The sequence below is a fragment of the Calliphora vicina genome, chromosome 5 (genome assembly GCF_958450345.1).
Source record: "Calliphora vicina chromosome 5, idCalVici1.1, whole genome shotgun sequence".
NCBI lineage: Eukaryota > Metazoa > Arthropoda > Insecta > Diptera > Calliphoridae > Calliphora > Calliphora vicina.
Window position 1 is genome coordinate 17,081,466 of NC_088784.1, and position 24,606 is coordinate 17,106,071.

A 24,606-nucleotide genomic window follows, 5' to 3' on the forward strand; every position below is an offset into this window, starting at 1 on the left:
AAGCTTTGATTTTATGTATGACTTTTATAATATAAAATGGAAATAGTGAAACTTTTTATTATATTTAAGATAATTTAGAAAAGAAATGTTTTTTTTCTCTCATTGTGTCAAAGGGACATAAATAAAAAAAAACTTTTTTAAAAAAGCTTTTTACTTGAAATTTAAAACTTTATCATTTGAAATATTTTTGATTTGAGAATTAAGAGCATTAATTCTGTTCCAGTTCTGTTCTAGTTCTGTTCTAGTTCTGTTCTAGTTCTGTTCTAGTTCTGTTCTAGTTCTGTTCTAGTTCTGTTCTAGTTCTGTTCTAGTTCTGTTCTAGTTCTGTTCTAGTTCTGTTCTAGTTCTGTTCTAGTTCTGTTCTAGTTCTGTTCTAGTTCTGTTCTAGTTCTGTTCTAGTTCTGTTCTAGTTCTGTTCTAGTTCTGTTCTAGTTCTGTTCTAGTTCTGTTCTAGTTCTGTTCTAGTTCTGTTCTAGTTCTGTTCTAGTTCTGTTCTAGTTCTGTTCTAGTTCTGTTCTAGTTCTGTTCTAGTTCTGTTCTAGTTCTGTTCTAGTTCTGTTCTAGTTCTGTTCTAGTTCTGTTCTAGTTCTGTTCTAGTTCTGTTCTAGTTCTGTTCTAGTTCTGTTCTAGTTCTGTTCTAGTTCTGTTCTAGTTCTGTTCTAGTTCTGTTCTAGTTCTGTTCTAGTTCTGTTCTAGTTCTGTTCTAGTTCTGTTCTAGTTCTGTTCTAGTTCTGTTCTAGTTCTGTTCTAGTTCTGTTCTAGTTCTGTTCTAGTTCTGTTCTAGTTCTGTTCTAGTTCTGTTCTAGTTCTGTTCTAGTTCTGTTCTAGTTCTGTTCTAGTTCTGTTCTAGTTCTGTTCTAGTTCTGTTCTAGTTCTGTTCTAGTTCTGTTCTAGTTCTGTTCTAGTTCTGTTCTAGTTCTGTTCTAGTTCTGTTCTAGTTCTGTTCTAGTTCTGTTCTAGTTCTGTTCTAGTTCTGTTCTAGTTCTGTTCTAGTTCTGTTCTAGTTCTGTTCTAGTTCTGTTCTAGTTCTGTTCTAGTTCTGTTCTAGTTCTGTTCTAGTTCTGTTCTAGTTCTGTTCTAGTTCTGTTCTAGTTCTGTTCTAGTTCTGTTCTAGTTCTGTTCTAGTTCTGTTCTAGTTCTGTTCTAGTTCTGTTCTAGTTCTGTTCTAGTTCTGTTCTAGTTCTGTTCTAGTTCTGTTCTAGTTCTGTTCTAGTTCTGTTCTAGTTCTGTTCTAGTTCTGTTCTAGTTCTGTTCTAGTTCTGTTCTAGTTCTGTTCTAGTTCTGTTCTAGTTCTGTTCTAGTTCTGTTCTAGTTCTGTTCTAGTTCTGTTCTAGTTCTGTTCTAGTTCTGTTCTAGTTCTGTTCTAGTTCTGTTCTAGTTCTGTTCTAGTTCTGTTCTAGTTCTGTTCTAGTTCTGTTCTAGTTCTGTTCTAGTTCTGTTCTAGTTCTGTTCTAGTTCTGTTCTAGTTCTGTTCTAGTTCTGTTCTAGTTCTGTTCTAGTTCTGTTCTAGTTCTGTTCTAGTTCTGTTCTAGTTCTGTTCTAGTTCTGTTCTAGTTCTGTTCTAGTTCTGTTCTAGTTCTGTTCTAGTTCTGTTCTAGTTCTGTTCTAGTTCTGTTCTAGTTCTGTTCTAGTTCTGTTCTAGTTCTGTTCTAGTTCTGTTCTAGTTCTGTTCTAGTTCTGTTCTAGTTCTGTTCTAGTTCTGTTCTAGTTCTGTTCTAGTTCTGTTCTAGTTCTGTTCTAGTTCTGTTCTAGTTCTGTTCTAGTTCTGTTCTAGTTCTGTTCTAGTTCTGTTCTGTTCTAGTTCTGTTCTAGTTCTGTTCTAGTTCTGTTCTAGTTCTGTTCTAGTTCTGTTCTAGTTCTGTTCTAGTTCTGTTCTAGTTCTGTTCTAGTTCTGTTCTAGTTCTGTTCTAGTTCTGTTCTAGTTCTGTTCTAGTTCTGTTCTAGTTCTGTTCTAGTTCTGTTCTAGTTCTGTTCTAGTTCTGTTCTAGTTCTGTTCTGTTCTAGTTCTGTTCTAGTTCTGTTCTAGTTCTGTTCTGTTCTAGTTCTGTTCTAGTTCTGTTCTAGTTCTGTTCTAGTTCTGTTCTAGTTTTGTTCTAGTTCTGTTCTAGTTCTGTTCTAGTTCTGTTCCTTCATCTTTACAGATTCCTAATTTCTTTTAGAATATAATTATTATTGAATTAGTTTGTTAATCTTTAATTAATCATGATTATTTAAGTGATTACCAGTCATGGGCTAAAAAGGGGGCACCTTTTTTAACAGGGGTTGCCAAAAACAAAACATAACGAAATCTTTTTTAAAGTAATTTAATACTTGGTAATAATTTAGAGTTAATTTTGTAATTTTTTTAAGTAAAATTTGTTTGGTTAAGAACATAAACGACAAAAATGAGGGCTGAACAACAAATTCAAACCTTGCCTAGCAGCAGTGGACGAGGTTGTTGGCAAGCCCGTGCCCCCCTTGGTGTCTGATTGTTTTCTAAAACTACTGTTAGGCGTGTAAATCTGTTGGCTGCTGTTGTAGACATTGCTGTTGAGGTTCATGTTGCTGCTGTTGCTGTAGTTGATGATGTGGGCAGAGGTGTTGATGTTGCTGTTGCTACTGTTGCCGTTATTCCATCTCAAAAGCGATACTGAGGGCTTGCGATCAACTAAAGGCTGCGGTGCATCCAATTCATGCTGCATTGTGGGCAGAGGAAGCGAGGTGGCGGCAGTGGAGTATGATTGTGTGAAGCCACTGCAACGTTCTGCAAGGAGTTGATGTTCTGTTGTTGATTTTTTGTTTGTTTGTTTTGGTTTTTGTTTTTTTCAAACACATATAGACGTGTATGTTAAGGGTGGGCGTGGCAGTGGTGAATAGGTAGGGGAGAATAAATATTTTGTAAGTGTCAGTACAGAGAGATACATTTAAAGTTGCAGGTGTGTGTGGTGTTGGGGCTGTTGCTGTGTAGTTGGTTGGCTGTATTTAGCTTTAATTAGTAAAGTTTATTTAAGCTTTTTTTTCTGCGCTTTGTTTAGTGTGTTAAAGTGCTTTGTTTTAGTAGCTTTGGGAAAGGGCTATTGGGGGCAGGGGATAGACTATGCCTTTTTGTACAAATAATTTCTATATATTTAAATTTAGCATAATTTATTTGTTTTGTAGACATTCTTTAAAACTTACATGGAGCCATTTGTTTAAACGTTTTGTTTATTTTGTTTGGTTAAATTTAGTAAAGTTGTTATTTATATCTTTACAATACAATAATAAAGCTAGTTGTTATTTTAGTTGTTTAGTTAAAAGTTTTTTTTTTTTTATTTAACTTCTTTTTTTGGTTGTTGTTATAAAATAATTGTTAGTTTAACGTTCACGCCGTTGAAGCCAGCCGATGTTTGGTTGCACATTTAATTGTTATAAACTTTTATTTTATTTTGTGTTCAGTTTGTTCTTGTTTGCTTTTATTTAGTAACAATTTTAATGGGTCTTTGATAATTACAAATTCCGTTAACACATTTTTAGGGTTTTAGTAAAAGGTCTCTGAAATTTTGGTGAAGTTAAAGTTGCATGTTGCCTGTGGGAGTTGTGTGGGTTAAATTAGTTAGTTTGTGGTTGCTGGGTCAAATGGGTGTAACAGAATGTTCCTAAACTAGTTCGAAATAGCAAACTTCATTTAAGTTTTTCAAAATTTCTTATTCAGGTTCTACTTTAGGTTCTACTTCAGAATCTACTTCAGGTTCTTATTCAAATACTACTTCAGGATCTACTTCAGCTTCTACTTCAGGTTCTATTTCAGGTTCTACTTCAGGATCTATTTCAGGCGATACTTCAGGTTCTATTCCAAGTTCTAATTCTGGTTCTACTTTAGGCTCTACTTCAGGTTCTACTTCAGGTTATATTCCAGGTTTTACTTCAGCTTCTACTTCAGGATCTACTTCAGGTTCTACTTCAAGTTCTATTTCAGGATCTATTCCAGGTTCTTCTTCAGGTTCTATTCCAGGTTCTACTTCAGGTTCTACTTCAGGTTCTAGTTCAGGATCTACTTCAGGTTCTACTTCAGGATCTACTTCAGGTTCTACTTCAGGTTCTACTTCAGGATCTACTTCAGGTTCTATTCCAGGTTCTAATTCACGTTCTATTCCAGGTTCTACTTCAGTATCTACTTCAGGTTCTACTTCCAGGTTCTACTTCCAGGTTCTACTTCAGGATCTACTTCAGGATCAGCTTCAAGTTCTAGTTCAGGTTTTACTTCAGGATCTACTTCAGGTTCTATTCCAGGTTCAGGTTCTACTTCATTTTCTACTTCAGGTTCTATTCCAGGTTCTACTACAGGTTCTACTTCAGGTTCTCGTTCATATCTACTTCAGTTCTAGTTCTCGTTCATATCTAGTCTAGTCTCTAGTCTAGTATCTAGTCTAGTCTCTAGTCTAGTCTCTAGTCTAGTCTAGTCTCTAGTCTAGTCTCTAGTCTAGTCTAGTCTCTAGTCTAGTCTCTAGTCTAGTCTCTAGTCTAGTCTCTAGTCTAGTCTCTAGTCTAGTCTCTAGTCTAGTCTCTAGTCTAGTCTAGTCTCTAGTCTAGTCTCTAGTCTAGTCTCTAGTCTAGTCTCTAGTCTAGTCTCTAGTCTAGTCTCTAGTCTAGTCTCTAGTCTAGTCTCTAGTCTAGTCTCTAGTCTAGTCTCTAGTCTAGTCTAGTCTCTAGTCTAGTCTCTAGTCTAGTCTCTAGTCTAGTCTCTAGTCTAGTCTAGTCTCTAGTCTAGTCTCTAGTCTTGTCTCTAGTCTAGTCTCTAGTCTAGTCTCTAGTCTAGTCTCTAGAATAGTCTCTAGAATAGTATCTAGTCTAGTCTCTAGTCTAGTCTCTAGTCTAGTCTCTAGTCTAGTCTCTAGTCTAGTCTCTAGTCTAGTCTCTAGTCTAGTCTCTAGTCTAGTCTCTAGTCTAGTCTCTAGTCTAGTCTCTAGTCTAGTCTAGTCTCTAGTCTAGTCTCTAGTCTAGTCTCTAGTCTAGTCTCTAGTCTAGTCTCTAGTCTAGTCTCTAGTCTAGTCTCTAGTCTAGTCTCTAGTCTAGTCTCTAGTCTAGTCTCTAGTCTAGTCTCTAGTCTAGTCTCTAGTCTAGTCTCTAGTCTAGTCTCTAGTCTAGTCTCTAGTCTAGTCTCTAGTCTAGTCTAGTCTCTAGTCTAGTCTCTAGTCTTGTCTCTAGTCTAGTCTCTAGTCTAGTCTCTAGTCTAGTCTCTAGAATAGTCTCTAGAATAGTATCTAGTCTAGTCTCTAGTCTAGTCTCTAGTCTAGTCTCTAGTCTAGTCTCTAGTCTAGTCTCTAGCCTAGTCTCTAGTCTAGTCTCTAGTCTAATCTCTAGTCTAGTCTCTAGTCTAGTCTCTAGTCTAGTCTCTAGTCTAGTCTCTAGTCTAGTCTCTAGTATAGTCTCTAGTCTAGTCTCTAGTATAGTCTCCAGTCTAGTCTCTAGTCTAGTCTCTAGTCTAGTCTCTAGTCTAGTCTCTGGTCCAGTTCTTGTCTAGTCCTAGTCCTAGTCCAGTTCTAGTTCAGTTCTAGTTCAGTTCTAGTTCAGTTCTAGTTCAGTTCTAGTTCAGTTCTAGTTCAGTTCTAGTTCAGTTCTAGTTCAGTTCTAGTTCAGTTCTAGTTCAGTTCTAGTTCAGTTCTAGTTCAGTTCTAGTTCAGTTCTAGTTCAGTTCTAGTTCAGTTCTAGTTCAGTTCTAGTTCAGTTCTAGTTCAGTTCTAGTTCAGTTCTAGTTCAGTTCTAGTTCAGTTCTAGTTCAGTTCTAGTTCAGTTCTAGTTCAGTTCTAGTTCAGTTCTAGTTCAGTTCTAGTTCAGTTCTAGTTCAGTTCTAGTTCAGTTCTAGTTCAGTTCTAGTTCAGTTCTAGTTCAGTTCTAGTTCAGTTCTAGTTCAGTTCTAGTTCAGTTCTAGTTCAGTTCTAGTTCAGTTCTAGTTCAGTTCTAGTTCAGTTCTAGTTCAGTTCTAGTTCAGTTCTAGTTCAGTTCTAGTTCAGTTCTAGTTCAGTTCTAGTTCAGTTCTAGTTCAGTTCTAGTTCAGTTCTAGTTCAGTTCTAGTTCAGTTCTAGTTCAGTTCTAGTTCAGTTCTAGTTCAGTTCTAGTTCAGTTCTAGTTCAGTTCTAGTTCAGTTCTAGTTCAGTTCTAGTTCAGTTCTAGTTCAGTTCTAGTTCAGTTCTAGTTCAGTTCTAGTTCAGTTCTAGTTCAGTTCTAGTTCAGTTCTAGTTCAGTTCTAGTTCAGTTCTAGTTCAGTTCTAGTTCAGTTCTATTGCAGTTCTAGTTCAGTTATAACTTGCCTTATTTATGACCTTATTGCTTAAGGCCTCAACTGTGTTCAATATTTTATAATTAACTGTTTTCCTTTATTCTCACAATCGTTTAAAGTTTGTTTTTTTAAATACCGACAAAAGGATTGTTTGTAATTTCAACATATTTTCTTTAGTTTTACACCCTTTTTAACGTTCTAAACGCCTAACGCTCTAAATGTGTTGCTACAATTATAAATGGCTACATTTTAGTTTTTTTCACAAAGTGGCAATTAACTTAACGTTTAGCAAGAGTTATTAAAAGGAACTTTTTTCTATAAAATCTCAACACTTTTATTTATTTTTATTTTTTTCATAGAAATTAAGGAGAACTAGAATATAGAATTTCTTAAAACCCCTTTGCACCCAGGCAACCTTAGTTTAGTGAGCTTTTTTTGTTAATAAATTTTACTCTTTTTTATTTTTGCTTCTGCTTTTGAGATTGTGTTAATGGCCAAGTATTCTTTTGTTAATAAATATTTTATTTTTTTGTAAATGCAGTGTATAGTTTTGTGTTCTTTTTTATTTTTCCTTTTGCTGTGTTTGTTTGTTTATTTTTTGTATTTGTTATTGCAAATTATTAAAACAAAAAACAAAAAAGAACATAAAAAGTGTTTGATTGTGTTTGATTGAGTGCGTGTGTAGAAAGATAGAGAGAGAGAGAATTGGTGAGCGCCTACCTTCGCCCACATCATAGCCGGGACGATTGGGTGAAAAGAATAGATGAGTCCTATAGTGTATATCCTCCGGTTGTGACGAGAGACCCATATCGCGTGAACGTTTTGTACGATTCGCTTTAGTTTGCAATTTTGCACCACCACCACCGGTTTTAGCACCGCTGGCGCCTTCACGGAAATTCTTACGAAACATTAAATTCATGATTGTTCAATTACAAAATGATTTTTTTATTTTTTTTGGTTAATTTAAGTGCAAACGACAAATGTTTTTATTCAATTTAAGTTTATTTTGTTATTTGTTTTGTTGTATTGTAAATATTTGTTGTATATTTCTGGGGTTATTGTTTATTGATAAAGTATTGTATACTTTTAGGTGGTGTTTTATTGTAACTGGTAGTGATTTGTATTGTTTTTTTCAATTGTTTGTGTAATTGTTTTGGTTTCTTATTTATTTTAGATCCTTGGGCTTATATTACTAAATAATGGTTTTGTTGTTGTTTGTGAAGAATGAAAATGTTAGTATTTAATATGTTTTTTGATATAGCCCCAAGATTTAGCATATTTTCTTCAAACAGATCTTTGTTTATACTTTTAAAATAGTAGAGCAAGATAGATCCCAGTTGGAAATTTATTTAGGTCTAGGGACAGAACAGAACTAGAACAGAACTAGAACAGAACTAGAACAGAACTAGAACAGAACTAGAACAGAACTAGAACAGAACTAGAACAGAACTAGAACAGAACTAGAACAGAACTAGAACAGAACTAGAACAGAACTAGAACAGAACTAGAACAGAACTAGAACAGAACTAGAACAGAACTAGAACAGAACTAGAACAGAACTAGAACAGAACTAGAACAGAACTAGAACAGAACTAGAACAGAACTAGAACAGAACTAGAACAGAACTAGAACAGAACTAGAACAGAACTAGAACAGAACTAGAACAGAACTAGAACAGAACTAGAACAGAACTAGAACAGAACTAGAACAGAACTAGAACAGAACTAGAACAGAACTAGAACAGAACTAGAACAGAACTAGAACAGAACTAGAACAGAACTAGAACAGAACTAGAACAGAACTAGAACAGAACTAGAACAGAACTAGAACAGAACTAGAACAGAACTAGAACAGAACTAGAACAGAACTAGAACAGAACTAGAACAGAACTAGAACAGAACTAGAACAGAACTAGAACAGAACTAGAACAGAACTAGAACAGAACTAGAACAGAACTAGAACAGAACTAGAACAGAACTAGAACAGAACTAGAACAGAACTAGAACAGAACTAGAACAGAACTAGAACAGAACTAGAACAGAACTAGAACAGAACTAGAACAGAACTAGAACAGAACTAGAACAGAACTAGAACAGAACTAGAACAGAACTAGAACAGAACTAGAACAGAACTAGAACAGAACTAGAACAGAACTAGAACAGAACTAGAACAGAACTAGAACAGAACTAGAACAGAACTAGAACAGAACTAGAACAGAACTAGAACAGAACTAGAACAGAACTAGAACAGAACTAGAACAGAACTAGAACAGAACTAGAACAGAACTAGAACAGAACTAGAACAGAACTAGAACAGAACTAGAACAGAACTAGAACAGAACTAGAACAGAACTAGAACAGAACTAGAACAGAACTAGAACAGAACTAGAACAGAACTAGAACAGAACTAGAACAGAACTAGAACAGAACTAGAACAGAACTAGAACAGAACTAGAACAGAACTAGAACAGAACTAGAACAGAACTAGAACAGAACTAGAACAGAACTAGAACAGAACTAGAACAGAACTAGAACAGAACTAGAACAGAACTAGAACAGAACTAGAACAGAACTAGAACAGAACTAGAACAGAACTAGAACAGAACTAGAACAGAACTAGAACAGAACTAGAACAGAACTAGAACAGAACTAGAACAGAACTAGAACAGAACTAGAACAGAACTAGAACAGAACTAGAACAGAACTAGAACAGAACTAGAACAGAACTAGAACAGAACTAGAACAGAACTAGAACAGAACTAGAACAGAACTAGAACAGAACTAGAACAGAACTAGAACAGAACTAGAACAGAACTAGAACAGAACTAGAACAGAACTAGAACAGAACTAGAACAGAACTAGAACAGAACTAGAACAGAACTAGAACAGAACTAGAACAGAACTAGAACAGAACTAGAACAGAACTAGAACAGAACTAGAACAGAACTAGAACAGAACTAGAACAGAACTAGAACAGAACTAGAACAGAACTAGAACAGAACTAGAACAGAACTAGAACAGAACTAGAACAGAACTAGAACAGAACTAGAACAGAACTAGAACAGAACTAGAACAGAACTAGAACAGAACTAGAACAGAACTAGAACAGAACTAGAACAGAACTAGAACAGAACTAGAACAGAACTAGAACAGAACTAGAACAGAACTAGAACAGAACTAGAACAGAACTAGAACAGAACTAGAACAGAACTAGAACAGAACTAGAACAGAACTAGAACAGAACTAGAACAGAACTAGAACAGAACTAGAACAGAACTAGAACAGAACTAGAACAGAACTAGAACAGAACTAGAACAGAACTAGAACAGAACTAGAACAGAACTAGAACAGAACTAGAACAGAACTAGAACAGAACTAGAACAGAACTAGAACAGAACTAGAACAGAACTAGAACAGAACTAGAACAGAACTAGAACAGAACTAGAACAGAACTAGAACAGAACTAGAACAGAACTAGAACAGAACTAGAACAGAACTAGAACAGAACTAGAACAGAACTAGAACAGAACTAGAACAGAACTAGAACAGAACTAGAACAGAACTAGAACAGAACTAGAACAGAACTAGAACAGAACTAGAACAGAACTAGAACAGAACTAGAACAGAACTAGAACAGAACTAGAACAGAACTAGAACAGAACTAGAACAGAACTAGAACAGAACTAGAACAGAACTAGAACAGAACTAGAACAGAACTAGAACAGAACTAGAACAGAACTAGAACAGAACTAGAACAGAACTAGAACAGAACTAGAACAGAACTAGAACAGAACTAGAACAGAACTAGAACAGAACTAGAACAGAACTAGAACAGAACTAGAACAGAACTAGAACAGAACTAGAACAGAACTAGAACAGAACTAGAACAGAACTAGAACAGAACTAGAACAGAACTAGAACAGAACTAGAACAGAACTAGAACAGAACTAGAACAGAACTAGAACAGAACTAGAACAGAACTAGAACAGAACTAGAACAGAACTAGAACAGAACTAGAACAGAACTAGAACAGAACTAGAACAGAACTAGAACAGAACTAGAACAGAACTAGAACAGAACTAGAACAGAACTAGAACAGAACTAGAACAGAACTAGAACAGAACTAGAACAGAACTAGAACAGAACTAGAACAGAACTAGAACAGAACTAGAACAGAACTAGAACAGAACTAGAACAGAACTAGAACAGAACTAGAACAGAACTAGAACAGAACTAGAACAGAACTAGAACAGAACTAGAACAGAACTAGAACAGAACTAGAACAGAACTAGAACAGAACTAGAACAGAACTAGAACAGAACTAGAACAGAACTAGAACAGAACTAGAACAGAACTAGAACAGAACTAGAACAGAACTAGAACAGAACTAGAACAGAACTAGAACAGAACTAGAACAGAACTAGAACAGAACTAGAACAGAACTAGAACAGAACTAGAACAGAACTAGAACAGAACTAGAACAGAACTAGAACAGAACTAGAACCAGAGCATCATTGAGTATTGAAATGGGAAAATTTCCAACTGGTTTAGTTTTGTTTTTCTTTTAATTATACAAGTATTTAGCACAATTTTGTAAGATTTCTATAGTAAGTACAGTTTATTGTTTAAAAGCCTGTATGTGAGAGATTATTCAGAAAAATAGTGTGGTTAAGGATGCGGAAATAGCAAATATCCGCATTGCGCGCCTATTATAACAGTAACTGTTACAGTAATAAATGAGTTTGTTTAAGAATAAATAAATATGAGTGAGTGTTCATATGCATGTGAAAAAGAGTATGAGAAGTTTGGTTTTCTTGCCAAATTACTTGAAAATTTATTCCACGCTCATACAAATAACCATACCACAACTAAACATACATATTTATTTACACTATTGTCATAAAATGCACGAAAAGTTTATGTGCAGGCACAGTGGGGAATTATTATGGAAAATTAGCCTTTAAATAAAACAAAAGTTTATTTTAGGAAACCTCCTAATAAACATTTTACAACATATGTGAAACCATAACCATATTCTATTTGCTTTAAACCATTAACTTCAATCCTTTGTCTATTTTTAATTAATAGTTGCATTTCTAATTGGTCCCCAGTGTTTAATTTGTATTTAATCCTTCTTATTTCCTTGTTTAAATAACAATTGCTAACCCATAGTACTCTATGTCTCTCTACCTATGACATGACACTTAACTTTATCATAATGTTTATTTATTTAGTTGTTCTAAAATCGTGACTAACTTTTATTATTTTTTTCTATTTTTAAACGAAAAAAAAATTATAAATTTATTATGACAAATCATGACTATTATTGAAAGTATTTTGACATTGTTTATTTATGCTATATTAGAGTGCTCCAAGATTGTATGGACGAAAAAAACTTTCTAGGTACAGGCCGTCCCCCCCTCTAGAATTGTTCTATGTATTGTAGAAACACGTTGTGTAAAATATTAGGATGATAGGATAACGTTAACTGGTGGCGCAACGACGCTGAAGTTTTGAGGTGCATTTACAAGGGGAAAATATGCAATTTTTTCAGTTTTTGTAAAAATGTTGCCATTAAATAATGACTTTTACAATTTAATTTAAAAGAATCGAAATGTGTACGTAATTGTCGTTATAATAAGATATAAAAGACAAAAATTGGTGAACAAATTTTAAAGTTATTAAAAAATCGCCAGGCCATTAACGTGTCTCAGGCCACCAGAACAAGAAATTTATGAACAAAATTAACATATTTTGAGAAATATTAAAATAAAAGCTTATTTTTACTTAAAATATATCCATATTTACTTGTAAATGAGTTTTTGTCCTCGTAGGATACCGTTAACCTATTCGCAGGTATGACCAAAAAAATTAAATTTTTTTAACGGCAGTTTCAAAACTCCAATTTCAAATTTTTAAAAATTTTGTTAAACAAATTTCAGAATTTTTTGATCATCACATGGGGATTTATTGACAACATAATAGGGAATAAAAATGTGAAAAAAGTATGTCAATACCTCCTATAAAAAAATTAATTTTTTGGCTATATTTTGGGGAATGACCAGAATTTCCTTACTGTAATGATTTTTAAGTAAAAGCTATTCAGAATAATATAGTCCAGGTAATTTTAGATATAGTCTGAAAGTTTTACTAAAATCGGAAAACTTTAACCCTTAAATCGTGAAGGTCAAAGGTCAATTTTTTCAATAGTTGGAATTTTTCATGGAAAGATAGCGAAATATTATATATTTTTGGGCCGATTTTAATGAAACTTAAGAAAAATATAAAATGAAGTCTAGTATTCACAATAACAGTACAAAAATGGAAATTAACCCTTAATAGCACTCGGGGTCCAAATGACCCTCAACTTTTAAAATCACGAAAAACACATACATTTTGACCCCAAGTACTCTTAATGGTTAATTTCCATTTTTGTACTGTTATTGTGAATACTAGACTTCATTTTATATTTTTCTTAAGTTTCATCAAAATCGGCCCAAAAATATATAATATTTCGCTATCTTTCCATGAGAAATTCCAAATATTGAAAAAATTGACTTTTGACCTTCACGATTTAAGGGTTAAAGTTTTCCGATTTTAGTAAAGCTTTCAGACTATATTTTAAATTATCTGGACTATATTATTCTGAATAGCTTTTACTTAAAAATCATTACAGTAAGGAAATTCTGGTCATTCCCCAAAATATGGCCAAAAAATTAGTTTTTCTCGAAAATCGCAAAATTTATATCGCAGGTACGGAAAAACTATAGGAGGTATTGACATACTTTTTTCACATTTTTATTCCCTATTATATTGTCAACAAATCCCCATGTGATGATAAAAAAATTCTGAAATTTGTTTAACAAAATTTTTAAAAATTTGAAATTGGAGTTTTGAAACTGCCGTTAAAAAAATTTAATTTTTTTGGTCATACCTGCGAATAGGTTAACGGTATCCTACGAGGACAAAAACTCATATACAAGTAAATATGGATATATTTTAAGTAAAAATAAGCTTTTATTTTAATATTTCTCAAAATATGTTAATTTTGTTCATAAATTTCTTGTTCTAGTGGCCTGAGACACATTAATGGCCTGGCGATTTTTTAATAACTTTAACATTTTTTCACAAATTTTTGTCTTTTATATCTTATTATAACGACAATTACGTACACATTTCGATTCTTTTAAATTAAATTGTAAAAGTCATATTTAATGGCAAAATTTTTACAAAAACTGAAAAAATTGCATATTTTCCCCTTGTAAATGCACCTCAAAACTTCAGCGTCGTTGCGCCACCAGTTAACGTTATCCTATCATCCTAATATTTTACACAATGTGTTTCTACAATACATAGAACAATTCTAGAGGGGGGGACGGTCAAAATTCGCAATTTTATTTTTTTGGAGCACTCTAATGCTATATACAAATAATAAAATGGTAGGTAGTTTGTACACAGAGAAAACTAAAATCTCTAGGCTAGTTCTAGTCTTGTTCTAGTTCTAGTCTAGTCTCTAGTCTAGTTCTAGTCTAGTTCTAGTCTAGTTCTAGTCTAGTTCTAGTCTAGTTCTAGTCTAGTTCTAGTCTAGTTCTAGTCTAGTTCTAGTCTAGTTCTAGTCTAGTTCTAGTCTAGTTCTAGTCTAGTTCTAGTCTAGTTCTAGTCTAGTTCTAGTCTAGTTCTAGTCTAGTTCTAGTCTAGTTCTAGTCTAGTTCTAGTCTAGTTCTAGTCTAGTTCTAGTCTAGTTCTAGTCTAGTTCTAGTCTAGTTCTAGTCTAGTTCTAGTCTAGTTCTAGTCTAGTTCTAGTCTAGTTCTAGTCTAGTTCTAGTCTAGTTCTAGTCTAGTTCTAGTCTAGTTCTAGTGTAGTTCTAGTCTAGTTCTAGTCTAGTTCTAGTCTAGTTCTAGTTTAGTTCTAGTCTCTAGTCTAGTCTCTAGTCTAGTCTCTAGTCTAGTCTCTAGTCTAGTCTCTAGTCTAGTCTCTAGTCTAGTCTCTAGTCTAGTCTCTAGTCTAGTCTCTAGTCTAGTCTCTAGTCTAGTCTCTAGTCTAGTCTCTAGTCTAGTCTCTAGTCTAGTCTCTAGTCTAGTCTCTAGTCTAGTCTCTAGTCTAGTCTCTAGTCTAGTCTCTAGTCTAGTCTCTAGTCTAGTCTCTAGTCTAGTCTCTAGTCTAGTCTCTAGTCTAGTCTCTAGTCTAGTCTCTAGTCTAGTCTCTAGTCTAGTCTCTAGTCTAGTCTCTAGTCTAGTCTCTAGTCTAGTCTCTAGTCTAGTCTCTAGTCTAGTCTCTAGTCTAGTCTCTAGTCTAGTCTCTAGTCTAGTCTCTAGTCTAGTCTTTAGTCTAGTCTCTAGTCTAGTCTCTAGTCTAGTCTCTACTCTCTAGTCTAGTCTCTAGTCTAGTCTCTACTCTCTAGTCTAGTCTCTAGTCTAGTCTCTAGTCTAGTCTCTAGTCTAGTCTCTAGTCTAGTCTCTAATCTAGTCTCCAGTCTAGTCTCTAGTCTAGTCTCTAGTCTAGTCTCTAGTCTAGTCTCTAGTCTAGTCTCTAGTCTAGTCTCTAGTCTAGTCTCTAGTCTAGTCTCTAGTCTAGTCTCTAGTCTAGTCTCTAGTCTAGTCTCTAGTCTAGTCTCTAGTCTAGTCTCTAGTCTAGTCTCTAGTCTAGTCTCTAGTCTAGTCTCTAGTCTAGTCTCTAGTCTAGTCTCTAGTCTAGTCTCTAGTCTAGTCTCTAGTCTAGTCTCTAGTCTAGTCTATAGTCTAGTCTCTAGTCTAGTCTCTAGTCTAGTCTCTAGTCTAGTCTCTAGTCTAGTCTCTAGTCTAGTCTCTAGTCTAGTTTCTAGTCTAGTCTCTAGTCTAGTCTCTAGTCTAGTCTCTAGTCTAGTCTCTAGTCTAGTCTCTAGTCTAGTCTCTAGTCTAGTCTCTAGTCTAGTCTCTAGTCTAGTCTCTAGTCTAGTCTCTAGTCTAGTCTCTAGTCTAGTCTCTAGTCTAGTCTCTAGTCTAGTCTCTAGTCTAGTCTCTAGTCTAGTCTCTAGTCTAGTCTCTAGTCTAGTCTATAGTCTAGTCTCTAGTCTAGTCTCTAGTCTAGTCTCTAGTCTAGTCTCTAGTCTAGTCTCTAGTCTAGTCTCTAGTCTAGTCTCTAGTCTAGTCTCTAGTCTAGTCTCTAGTCTAGTCTCTAGTCTAGTCTCTAGTCTAGTCTCTAGTCTAGTCTCTAGTCTAGTCTCAAGTCTAGTCTCTAGTCTAGTCTCTAGTCTAGTCTCTAGTCTAGTCTCTAGTCTAGTCTCTAGTCTAGTCTCTAGTCTAGTCTCTAGTCTAGTCTCTAGTCTAGTCTCTAGTCTAGTCTCTAGTCTAGTCTCTAGTCTAGTCTCTAGTCTAGTATCTAGTCTAGTCTCTAGTCTAGTCTCTAGTCTAGTCTCTAGTCTAGTCTCTAGTCTAGTCTCTAGTCTAGTCTCTAGTCTAGTCTCTAGTCTAGTCTCTAGTCTAGTCTCTAGTCTAGTCTCTAGTCTAGTCTCTAGTCTAGTCTCTAGTCTAGTCTCTAGTCTAGTCTCTAGTCTAGTCTCTAGTCTAGTCTCTAGTCTAGTCTCTAGTCTAGTCTCTAGTCTAGTCTCTAGTCTAGTCTCTAGTCTAGTCTCTAGTCTAGTCTCTAGTCTAGTCTCTAGTCTAGTCTCTAGTCTAGTCTCTAATCTAGTCTCCAGTCTAGTCTCTAGTCTAGTCTCCAGTCTAGTCTCTAGTCTAGTCTCTAGTCTAGTCTCTAGTCTAGTCTCTAGTCTAGTCTCTAGTCTAGTCTCTAGTCTAGTCTCTAGTCTAGTCTCTAGTCTAGTCTCTAGTCTAGTCTCTAGTCTAGTCTCTAGTCTAGTCTCTAGTCTAGTCTCTAGTCTAGTCTCTAGTCTAGTCTCTAGTCTAGTCTCTAGTCTAGTCTCTAGTCTAGTCTCTAGTCTAGTCTCTAGTCTAGTCTCTAGTCTAGTCTCTAGTCTAGTCTCTAGTCTAGTCTCTAGTCTAGTCTCTAGTCTAGTCTCTAGTCTAGTCTCTAGTCTAGTCTCTAGTCTAGTCTCTAGTCTAGTCTCTAGTCTAGTCTCTAGTCTAGTCTCTAGTCTAGTCTCTAGTCTAGTCTCTAGTCTAGTCTCTAGTCTAGTCTCTAGTCTAGTCTCTAGTCTAGTCTCTAGTCTAGTCTCTAGTCTAGTCTCTAGTCTAGTCTCTAGTCTAGTCTCTAGTCTAGTCTCTAGTCTAGTCTCTAGTCTAGTCTCTAGTCTAGTCTCTAGTCTAGTCTCTAGTCTAGTCTCTAGTCTAGTCTCTAGTCTAGTCTCTAGTCTAGTCTCTAGTCTAGTCTCTAGTCTAGTCTCTAGTCTAGTCTCTAGTCTAGTCTCTAGTCTAGTCTCTAGTCTAGTCTATAGTCTAGTCTCTAGTCTAGTCTCTAGTCTAGTCTCTAGTCTAGTCTCTAGTCTAGTCTCTAGTCTAGTCTCTAGTCTAGTCTCTAGTCTAGTTTCTAGTCTAGTCTCTAGTCTAGTCTCTAGTCTAGTCTCTAGTCTAGTCTCTAGTCTAGTCTCTAGTCTAGTCTCTAGTCTAGTCTCTAGTCTAGTCTCTAGTCTAGTCTCTAGTCTAGTCTCTAGTCTAGTCTCTAGTCTAGTCTCTAGTCTAGTCTCTAGTCTAGTCTCTAGTCTAGTCTCTAGTCTAGTCTCTAGTCTAGTCTCTAGTCTAGTCTCTAGTCTAGTCTCTAGTCTAGTCTCTAGTCTAGTCTCTAGTCTAGTCTCTAGTCTAGTCTCGAGTCTAGTCTCTAGTCTAGTCTCTAGTCTAGTCTCTAGTCTAGTCTCTAGTCTAGTATCTAGTCTAGTCTCTAGTCTAGTCTCTAGTCTAGTCTCTAGTCTAGTCTCTAGTCTAGTCTCTAGTCTAGTCTCTAGTCTAGTCTCTAGTCTAGTCTCTAGTCTAGTCTCTAGTCTAGTCTCTAGTCTAGTCTCTAGTCTAGTCTCTAGTCTAGTCTATAGTCTAGTCTCTAGTCTAGTCTCTAGTCTAGTCTCCAGTCTAGTCCCCAGTCTAGTCTCCAGTTTAGTCTCTAGTTCTAGTCTAGTATCTAGCCTAGTCCCTAGTCTAGTCTCTAGCCTATTCCCTAGTCTAGTCTCTATCTACTCTTATTTTTATTATTTGTTTATTTTTTTTTAATGATTCTTTCTGTGTAGCAGTTTGAGTATTTTTCCCATGAAGTTATAATGTAAATTAAAGGCCTGCACAAGACAACATTTTGTAGAAAAATGTCTTACTTCAAAATTTGATGCTTTGTTTTGTTGTGTCGACGCGCACATGTGTTGTTCAATGTCATCGCGCCGCAAAAACCATGTTGTACCATGTCATCGCGCCGCGAAAACCGTGTTGTGCCATGTCATGTCTATAACTATTGATGATGCTGTTGTTATGTGTGGTAGCTTGAATTGAATTGATGTTAACAAGTGTCGCATTGTTAGGCAGAATAAAATTGCATAGCAGAATGAAATTGTACATAACTGCTGAACTGTGAAAATCTGAGAACTATTATTATTTAGCATTATATATTTTTTTTTAAATATTTAGAACAAATAATATAAGGATTTTTAAAAAATATAAATAATAAAGTGTAACACAGGAAAAAGAAATTCATAATTGGAATGAATTTTTTAATAAATATTATTAATCGAACATGAATTTTTTCCAAACTTTTTTCATTCAGAATAAGAACATGTTCATAAATATTATTAATTTGTACATGAAGGAAATTTTTAATTTTTTACACAAATTTGTTACTATTTTATAATAAATTGCATTATGTAGTTCAAATATTTTTGTATAATATCCCAATATTGGCCAATATTTCTAAATGTATAGAAAAGTCTGAAACGTATACATATTTTCTCATTGTATAGCTGAAAATCATAAAAAAATTAAATATTTTCCAAGAAAAATTTCAAACATTTTTGAATAACATAAATATATACTAGAAAATTTAAATAATTTTGTTCAAGCCTTCTAGATTTTATTTGAAAACAAAAAATAGGAAAAAAAATTCTGTGAAGTTACGCAATAAATGCCCTACACTTTTTCTTCAAATCGTTGGGCAGTTGCTTTTGTTCCATTGCACGGTGGTCAATTCCGGCCAAAAATCCATAACTTCTTTATTTCTTCATAAAAATGTTTGAAATTTGTTATTTGTATTAAGAATAACATAACCAACCGATCGATAAATATTTCGATGTTCAAGTACAGGGTTTGGTCAAAAAAGCATGGACGTTCTAAAAGTACCAACAAATTGCATGTAAGCGGCTGATATTTATTCCAAAAATAAAGAATAAAATATGTGATCGAAAAAAAATCGGTAATTCAAATTTCGGATTACATATGGAGGGTTTGTCCAAACAATCATGGACTTTTTAAAAGCATCGAAAAAATTAGGTTATTCATGTAAATGCCTGAAATTTAGTCCAAAAATTAAGAATAACATAAGTGATTGAAATAAATGGTCGTAAAAATTTCGGAATACATATACAGGGTTTGGCCAAACAAACGTGGACGTATTGAAATAATCGAAAAAGTTAGGTTATTCATGTAAAATTTGAAATTTTGTGTACATTTAAGAAAAACAGACTTGATCCATCGCAAAAAATATTATAAATTGCATATAGGAGTTGGCCAAATTAAAATTTACGTTATAAAAGTATCGAAAAAAGTATGTCATTTTTGTAAATGGCTTCAATAAGGTTTTTAATTAAAAATAACATAAATGATCGATTGAAAAAATTTCGACATACAAATACATGGTTTGGCCAATTCAGCATAGACGTAAATAACTCTCAAACTTACATAATTTTTGAAATTGACCAAAAAAATACAAAAAAAATGTGTAAAATATGTAGGCACTAAAATCGTTCTGGTTATGAGAATGGCAGATAATTGCAGCTGAAATTTATAGTACTTACTCTTGATACCTTACAGTATTAGATGTAATTTACGCTTAAGCTCTAATAGCCCCATTTAATTTGTTTTGGCCTTTCAAACTTTTTTTTTTAATTTAGTTTCTATAGATTTTAAACTAGTTCCAAATCATTTCACTTGTATATAAAAATAACACGCAAAAACTCCTTAATAACTACGTAGAATGGTTAACTGCTAACTGTTTTATAAAAGCATGTGCTAATTTGCAAAAAAAAACTTTAAAGAAAAAAGCTCAGGCTACTTCAATTCAAAAGTAAAAAAATCACATTTTTCTAATATTAAAATGACAAGAAAAAATCTTTGACTTTACAGCTCTATAAATAACCATATAGTTACTTTATAGCCAAAATAATTATGATACTGTATATTCTGAAGTGTTAAGAAAAATTTACCATCAAAATTTTATAAAAATTAAAAAAACAAAAAAAAACATTTTTGGCCGGAATTTACCACCGTGCATTGGATCATTTTCGTAGATTTATATTTTTGTAGCAATTATGCCGCGAACGATTCAGAGACACTTCATTAAATTTAAACACGTTTTTACAACGAGTATAATAAACACGTTTGTCTTTAATATCATTCAATATATTATAAACTTCACCGTTAAGGATTTATACATTAATTTAATTTTCTTTAATTAAACACCGTCTAATAGGCCAATTGGCTTTGTTCATGAAGTTTTATTTTATTTAGCAATGTAATTATAAAATGTCCCGTTAATAATATTCGAGCGGTTGTACCTAAGTTAGGTAGTATTTAAAATATGTATGTGAAACACATTACATTTTTAATTCCATGAAAATTATTGGCATTTTATGGCTTATATTCCACGTATTCCTTTTTAAGTAATAATATAACAGGTAATATTACTAAATATTGTAAAATTTTCCAAAACAACATTGAAAAACCCATTGGTGTACTTTTGTATTTTTATTTTGACCTACTATACAATATAAATTTCAGTTGTATTTTTATAGTCAACTAGCTTGACTCGGTGCGCTTCGCTAGCCCTGTCGTAGTAAAAAAATATATAGCCTATTGACGCTTCCCAGTAAGGATCTATCTACGTTCCAAATTTCAATAAAATCGGTTCAGCCGTTTAGGCGTGATGCTCAAACAAACCAACAAACTTACAAAGACATTTATATATTAATATAGATTTTTTCTTATTGCACACAATAAATACTACAAATGAATTGAAATCATCTCATACAAAAAAGGCCTCATACATGATTTAAATGACTTAAAATTATTTTCCATGTCATCCATGCATCTGTTAATTTTTTTAATGTTGTGTGTGTTATGATGTTGTTAAAATGATGCTGCGTTTGTTTTTTGTTTTGATATACATTGCCTTTGCGTGTTGCTGTTAAGTAGGTAAAAGAACATAACATGACATGACAAAAGCATCATGTGGCAATTGTCTTCGTGTTAAACAATGCAGCTTGTGCAGGTCTTTAATGTAAATGTTATAAAAACAAAGACAATAATGTCATGTTTTAGTTAAATATTTATTATCTATAATGATTTCATGTTATAGTATATATTTTCATAGTTTTATATACTAAATGTAATGACACTCATATAAAATAGTTAAAAGGTAAATAAAATCATAAAAATTAATTTTCCATTACAATCAGACTTAAACGATTTCCGTGTTTTTTTAAAGCAAAAGGAATAAACTAAATAGGATTTATCAAAGAAAACAATAACACCAAAAATATGAAAAGGAAGGACAGTAATTGTAATACAATCTTTATAGTCTTAACTAAAGTTTAAACATAAGTTTAAACTATAATTTAAACTACATGCTAAACTTTATTTAATCTAAATGATAGTCTTAAATTAGGCTATTTTAAACTATATAGTCTAAACTATAGTTTCAATTGTAGTCTCAGTTTTAGTTTAGTTTAAACAATGGTCTAAGCTATAATTAAATTAATGTTTAATCAATAGTCTAATCTATACTTCTACTATATCTTATTGTCTAAAGTTACGGCCACTGTTACCTCACTATTACACATTACCGTAAATATCTCACATGAAAACTAATCCTCAGCATCTCTTACAAAACTCTCTATGATAAACAAAATTTCTCTTATACCTGCCCACTGTGCTAATCCCATGCAATTATTATTCGCTCATGTAAATAGCGTCTGCCAACTAAGAGTTGCAATTACAAAAATTTACTCGTGGAAAAAAAACTGTTCACTATCAACAAGTTTCCTCAAAAATTTAATGTAATTTTTCAATTGTCACATTAGTTTTGCATACGAAATGCCAAAAGTGTCAGTTTGCATCATAAATTTCGGTTGCAAAATCTTTATATGTTTTGTTAGATGGTAATTGCTGCTAAAGCAGCGCATAATTTATCAGACAATTGTGAAATGGATTTGATTTAGTGGCAATCAAATGGTGGAAGTTATTTAGATTTAGTGGTTAAACTTGGTAGCATCTTTAAAAAGGGTGGCAAAGTGTGAAAGTGCTCTTTAAGTAAAGTGGAGGGAAAATATATTAAGATTAGAGTTTAGACTGTAGTTTAGTCTATGCTTGAGACTAGAGTTTAGACTAGAGTTTAAACTATAGTTTAGAGTAGAGTTTTGACTATTGTTTAGACTGTAATTTAGACTATAGTTTATACTAGAGTTTAGACTAGATTTTAGACTAGAGTTTAGACTGTAATTTAGACTAGAGTTTAGATATAGTTTAGACTAGAGTTTAAACTATAGTTTAGATATAGTTTAGACTAGACTTTAGACTAGAGTTTAGACTAGAGTTTAGACTGTAATTTAGACTAGAGTTTAGATTAAAGTTTAGACTAGAGTTTAGACTAGAGTTTAGACTAAAGTTTCGACTAGACTTTAGACTGTAATTTAGACTAGAGTTTAGATATAGTTTAGACTAAAGTTTAGACTGTAATTTAGACTAGAGTTTAGATATAGTTTAGACTAGAGTTTAAACTATAGTTTAGATATAGTTTAGATATAGTTTAGATATAGTTTAGATATAGTTTAGACTAGAGTTTAGACTAGAGTTTAGACTGTAATTTATACTAGAGTTTAGATATAGTTTAGACTAGAGTTTAGACTAGAGTTTAGACTAGAATTTAGGCTAGAGTTTTGACTGTAATTTAGACTATAGTTTAGATATAGTTTAGACTAGAGTTTAGACTAAAGTTTCGTCTCGAGTTTAGACTGCAATTTGGACTAGAGTTTAGATATAGTTTAAACTAGAATTTAGACTGTAATTTAGACTATAGTTTAGATATAGTTTAGACTAGAGTTGAGACTATAGTTTAGACTAGAGTTTAATAAGAGTTTAGACTAGAGTCTCGAGTTTAGATTGTAATTTAGACTAGAGTTTAGATATAGTTTAGACTAAAATTTAGACTAGAGTTTAGACTGTAATTTAGACTATAGTTTAGATATAGTTTAGACTAGAGTCTAGACTAAAGTTTAGGCTAGAGTTTAGACTAAAGTTTAGACTAGAGTTTAGACTAGAGTTTAGACTAGAGTTTAGACTATAGTTTAGACTAGAGTTTAGACTATAGTTTAGACTAGAGTTTAGACTAGAGTTTAGACTAGAGTTTAGACTAGAGTTTAGACTAGAGTTTAGACTAGAGTTTAGACTAGAGTTTAGACTAGAGTTTAGACTAGAGTTTAGGCTAGAGTTTAGATTATAATTTAGACTATAGTTTAGACTCGAGTTTAGACTAGAGTTTAGGCTAGAGTTTAGATTATAATTTAGACTATAGTTTAGACTCGAGTTTAGACTAGAGTCTAGACTCGAGTTTAGACTAGAGTCTAGACACGAGTTTAGACTATAGTTTAGTGTAGAGTTTAGGCTAGAGTTTAGACTAGAATCTAGACTAGAGTTTAGACTAGAGTCTAGACTAGAGTTTAGACTAGAGTTTAGGCTAGAGTTCAGACTATAGTTTAGACTATAGTTTAGACTAGAGTTTAGACTAGAGCTTAGACTATAGTTTAGACTAGAGTTTAGACTATAGTTTAGACTAGAGTTTAGACTATAGTTTAGACTAGAGTTTAGACTATAGTTTAAACTAGAGTTTAGACTATAGTTTAGACTAGAGTTTAGACTAGAGCTTAGACTATAGTTTATACTAGAGTTTAGACTAGAGTTTAGACTATAGTTTAAACTACAAATTAAACTATAGTTAACTTCTCTAATTATTAAAAATCACTGTAATTACAAATTATTACCAATATTTTTGTTCATCTGTTTTACTTTTCTGACTAATTTTTTTTTGTTTTATATTTTTAAATTTGTTTTACTGCTTTGCTCCATCTTATTCTATATTTTCTATATATTTGCCTGCCAAAATTTATGTCTTGTTGTGTTTAAAGTGCTTATTTGCCGGTTTTCTATTTATTTTTTGCTATTAAAAAGTATTGGCATCATTCATATGTATATCTGTTAATTGTCAGACATGCTGTCACTGTTGAGAAAACACATGGTAATTATTTGTATTTGTATGGTTGTATGTACGAGCATAAGATAATTGTAAAAATATTTATAGAACAAGACAATAGGGGTGTTCAGTATTAAGTGCAAATGATGTTGCAAATGCAAAAATGGCAAACAAATGCCTGCAAAAAGGCATAAAATTTGGCTGAGTGACTGACGGATTCAACAGTCTTAACTCTTAAAGGTAAAGACATGAAATTATGACTATTCCCCCCTCTCTCCCTTTGTAGAACCACTAAAAAGGGATTGTTGGATATTCTGGTAAACAATTTACCTAAACTAATACAGATACAAACTAAATTTGAAATGCATCTTTATCTACTTACAAAATTAGCAGACAGGTGTTTGGTACTTTTTTGATATTCGAAGAATTCAGGGGAGAAAACGGGTAACAAATATGCTTTGGTACTTATTTGATAATTTATGTTATAAAGAAAAGAAAGTCATATTCTTAACATCTCAAAAAATACCAAAATTGAATTTGGTACTTTTTTGGAAAGCACCATAAATAAAATTTGTATTTATTTTTGGTACTTTTTACATAAAATATGTATATTACGAGCTCCTGCTATGATAATATAATGGTAGTCTTGTATAAATTTGCCTCTCCTTAAATTATGCTTGACGTCAAGCATTGATGGCAACTAAACCTTTTTCCGAGTAATTTATCAACGTAACCCTATTTTTTATGAATTTTTGTCCCGTTTGAAACACTCCCCTGTTATGTTTTATTTATTATAATGAGGATTATGTGTAAATGATGTCTAAAGAGCGGTGAACAAACAACAACAAAAATCAGTGTTTTTTTTTTGGTAACTTTTGGTTGTAAGAGTAAAACAAAAACAAACAAACAAATGAAAATGCGAGAGAGTGAAAAAAAAATTAATTATTTTTCTGTTTCATATGTATGAATGTTTGCAGTTTATTTTTTTTTTGTTTCTGCCTAGACAA

At 33.2% G+C, this 24,606-nt stretch overlaps 1 protein-coding gene across 2 annotated transcripts in view; it reads right to left on the bottom strand.

The window, feature by feature from the left end:
• Positions 1-24,606, bottom strand: part of LOC135962167 (uncharacterized) — a 40,113-nt gene that overhangs the window by 6,773 nt on the left and 8,734 nt on the right. Inside the window, exon 2 of one of the 2 annotated variants that reach the window (XM_065513939.1) lies at positions 2,411-2,743. In XM_065513939.1, the coding sequence (XP_065370011.1) occupies positions 2,411-2,743 (333 nt within the window). Of the gene's footprint in view, positions 1-2,410; positions 2,744-6,955; positions 7,182-24,606 lie in introns of those variants that run through there. The other variant, XM_065513938.1, reaches the window with a different exon arrangement.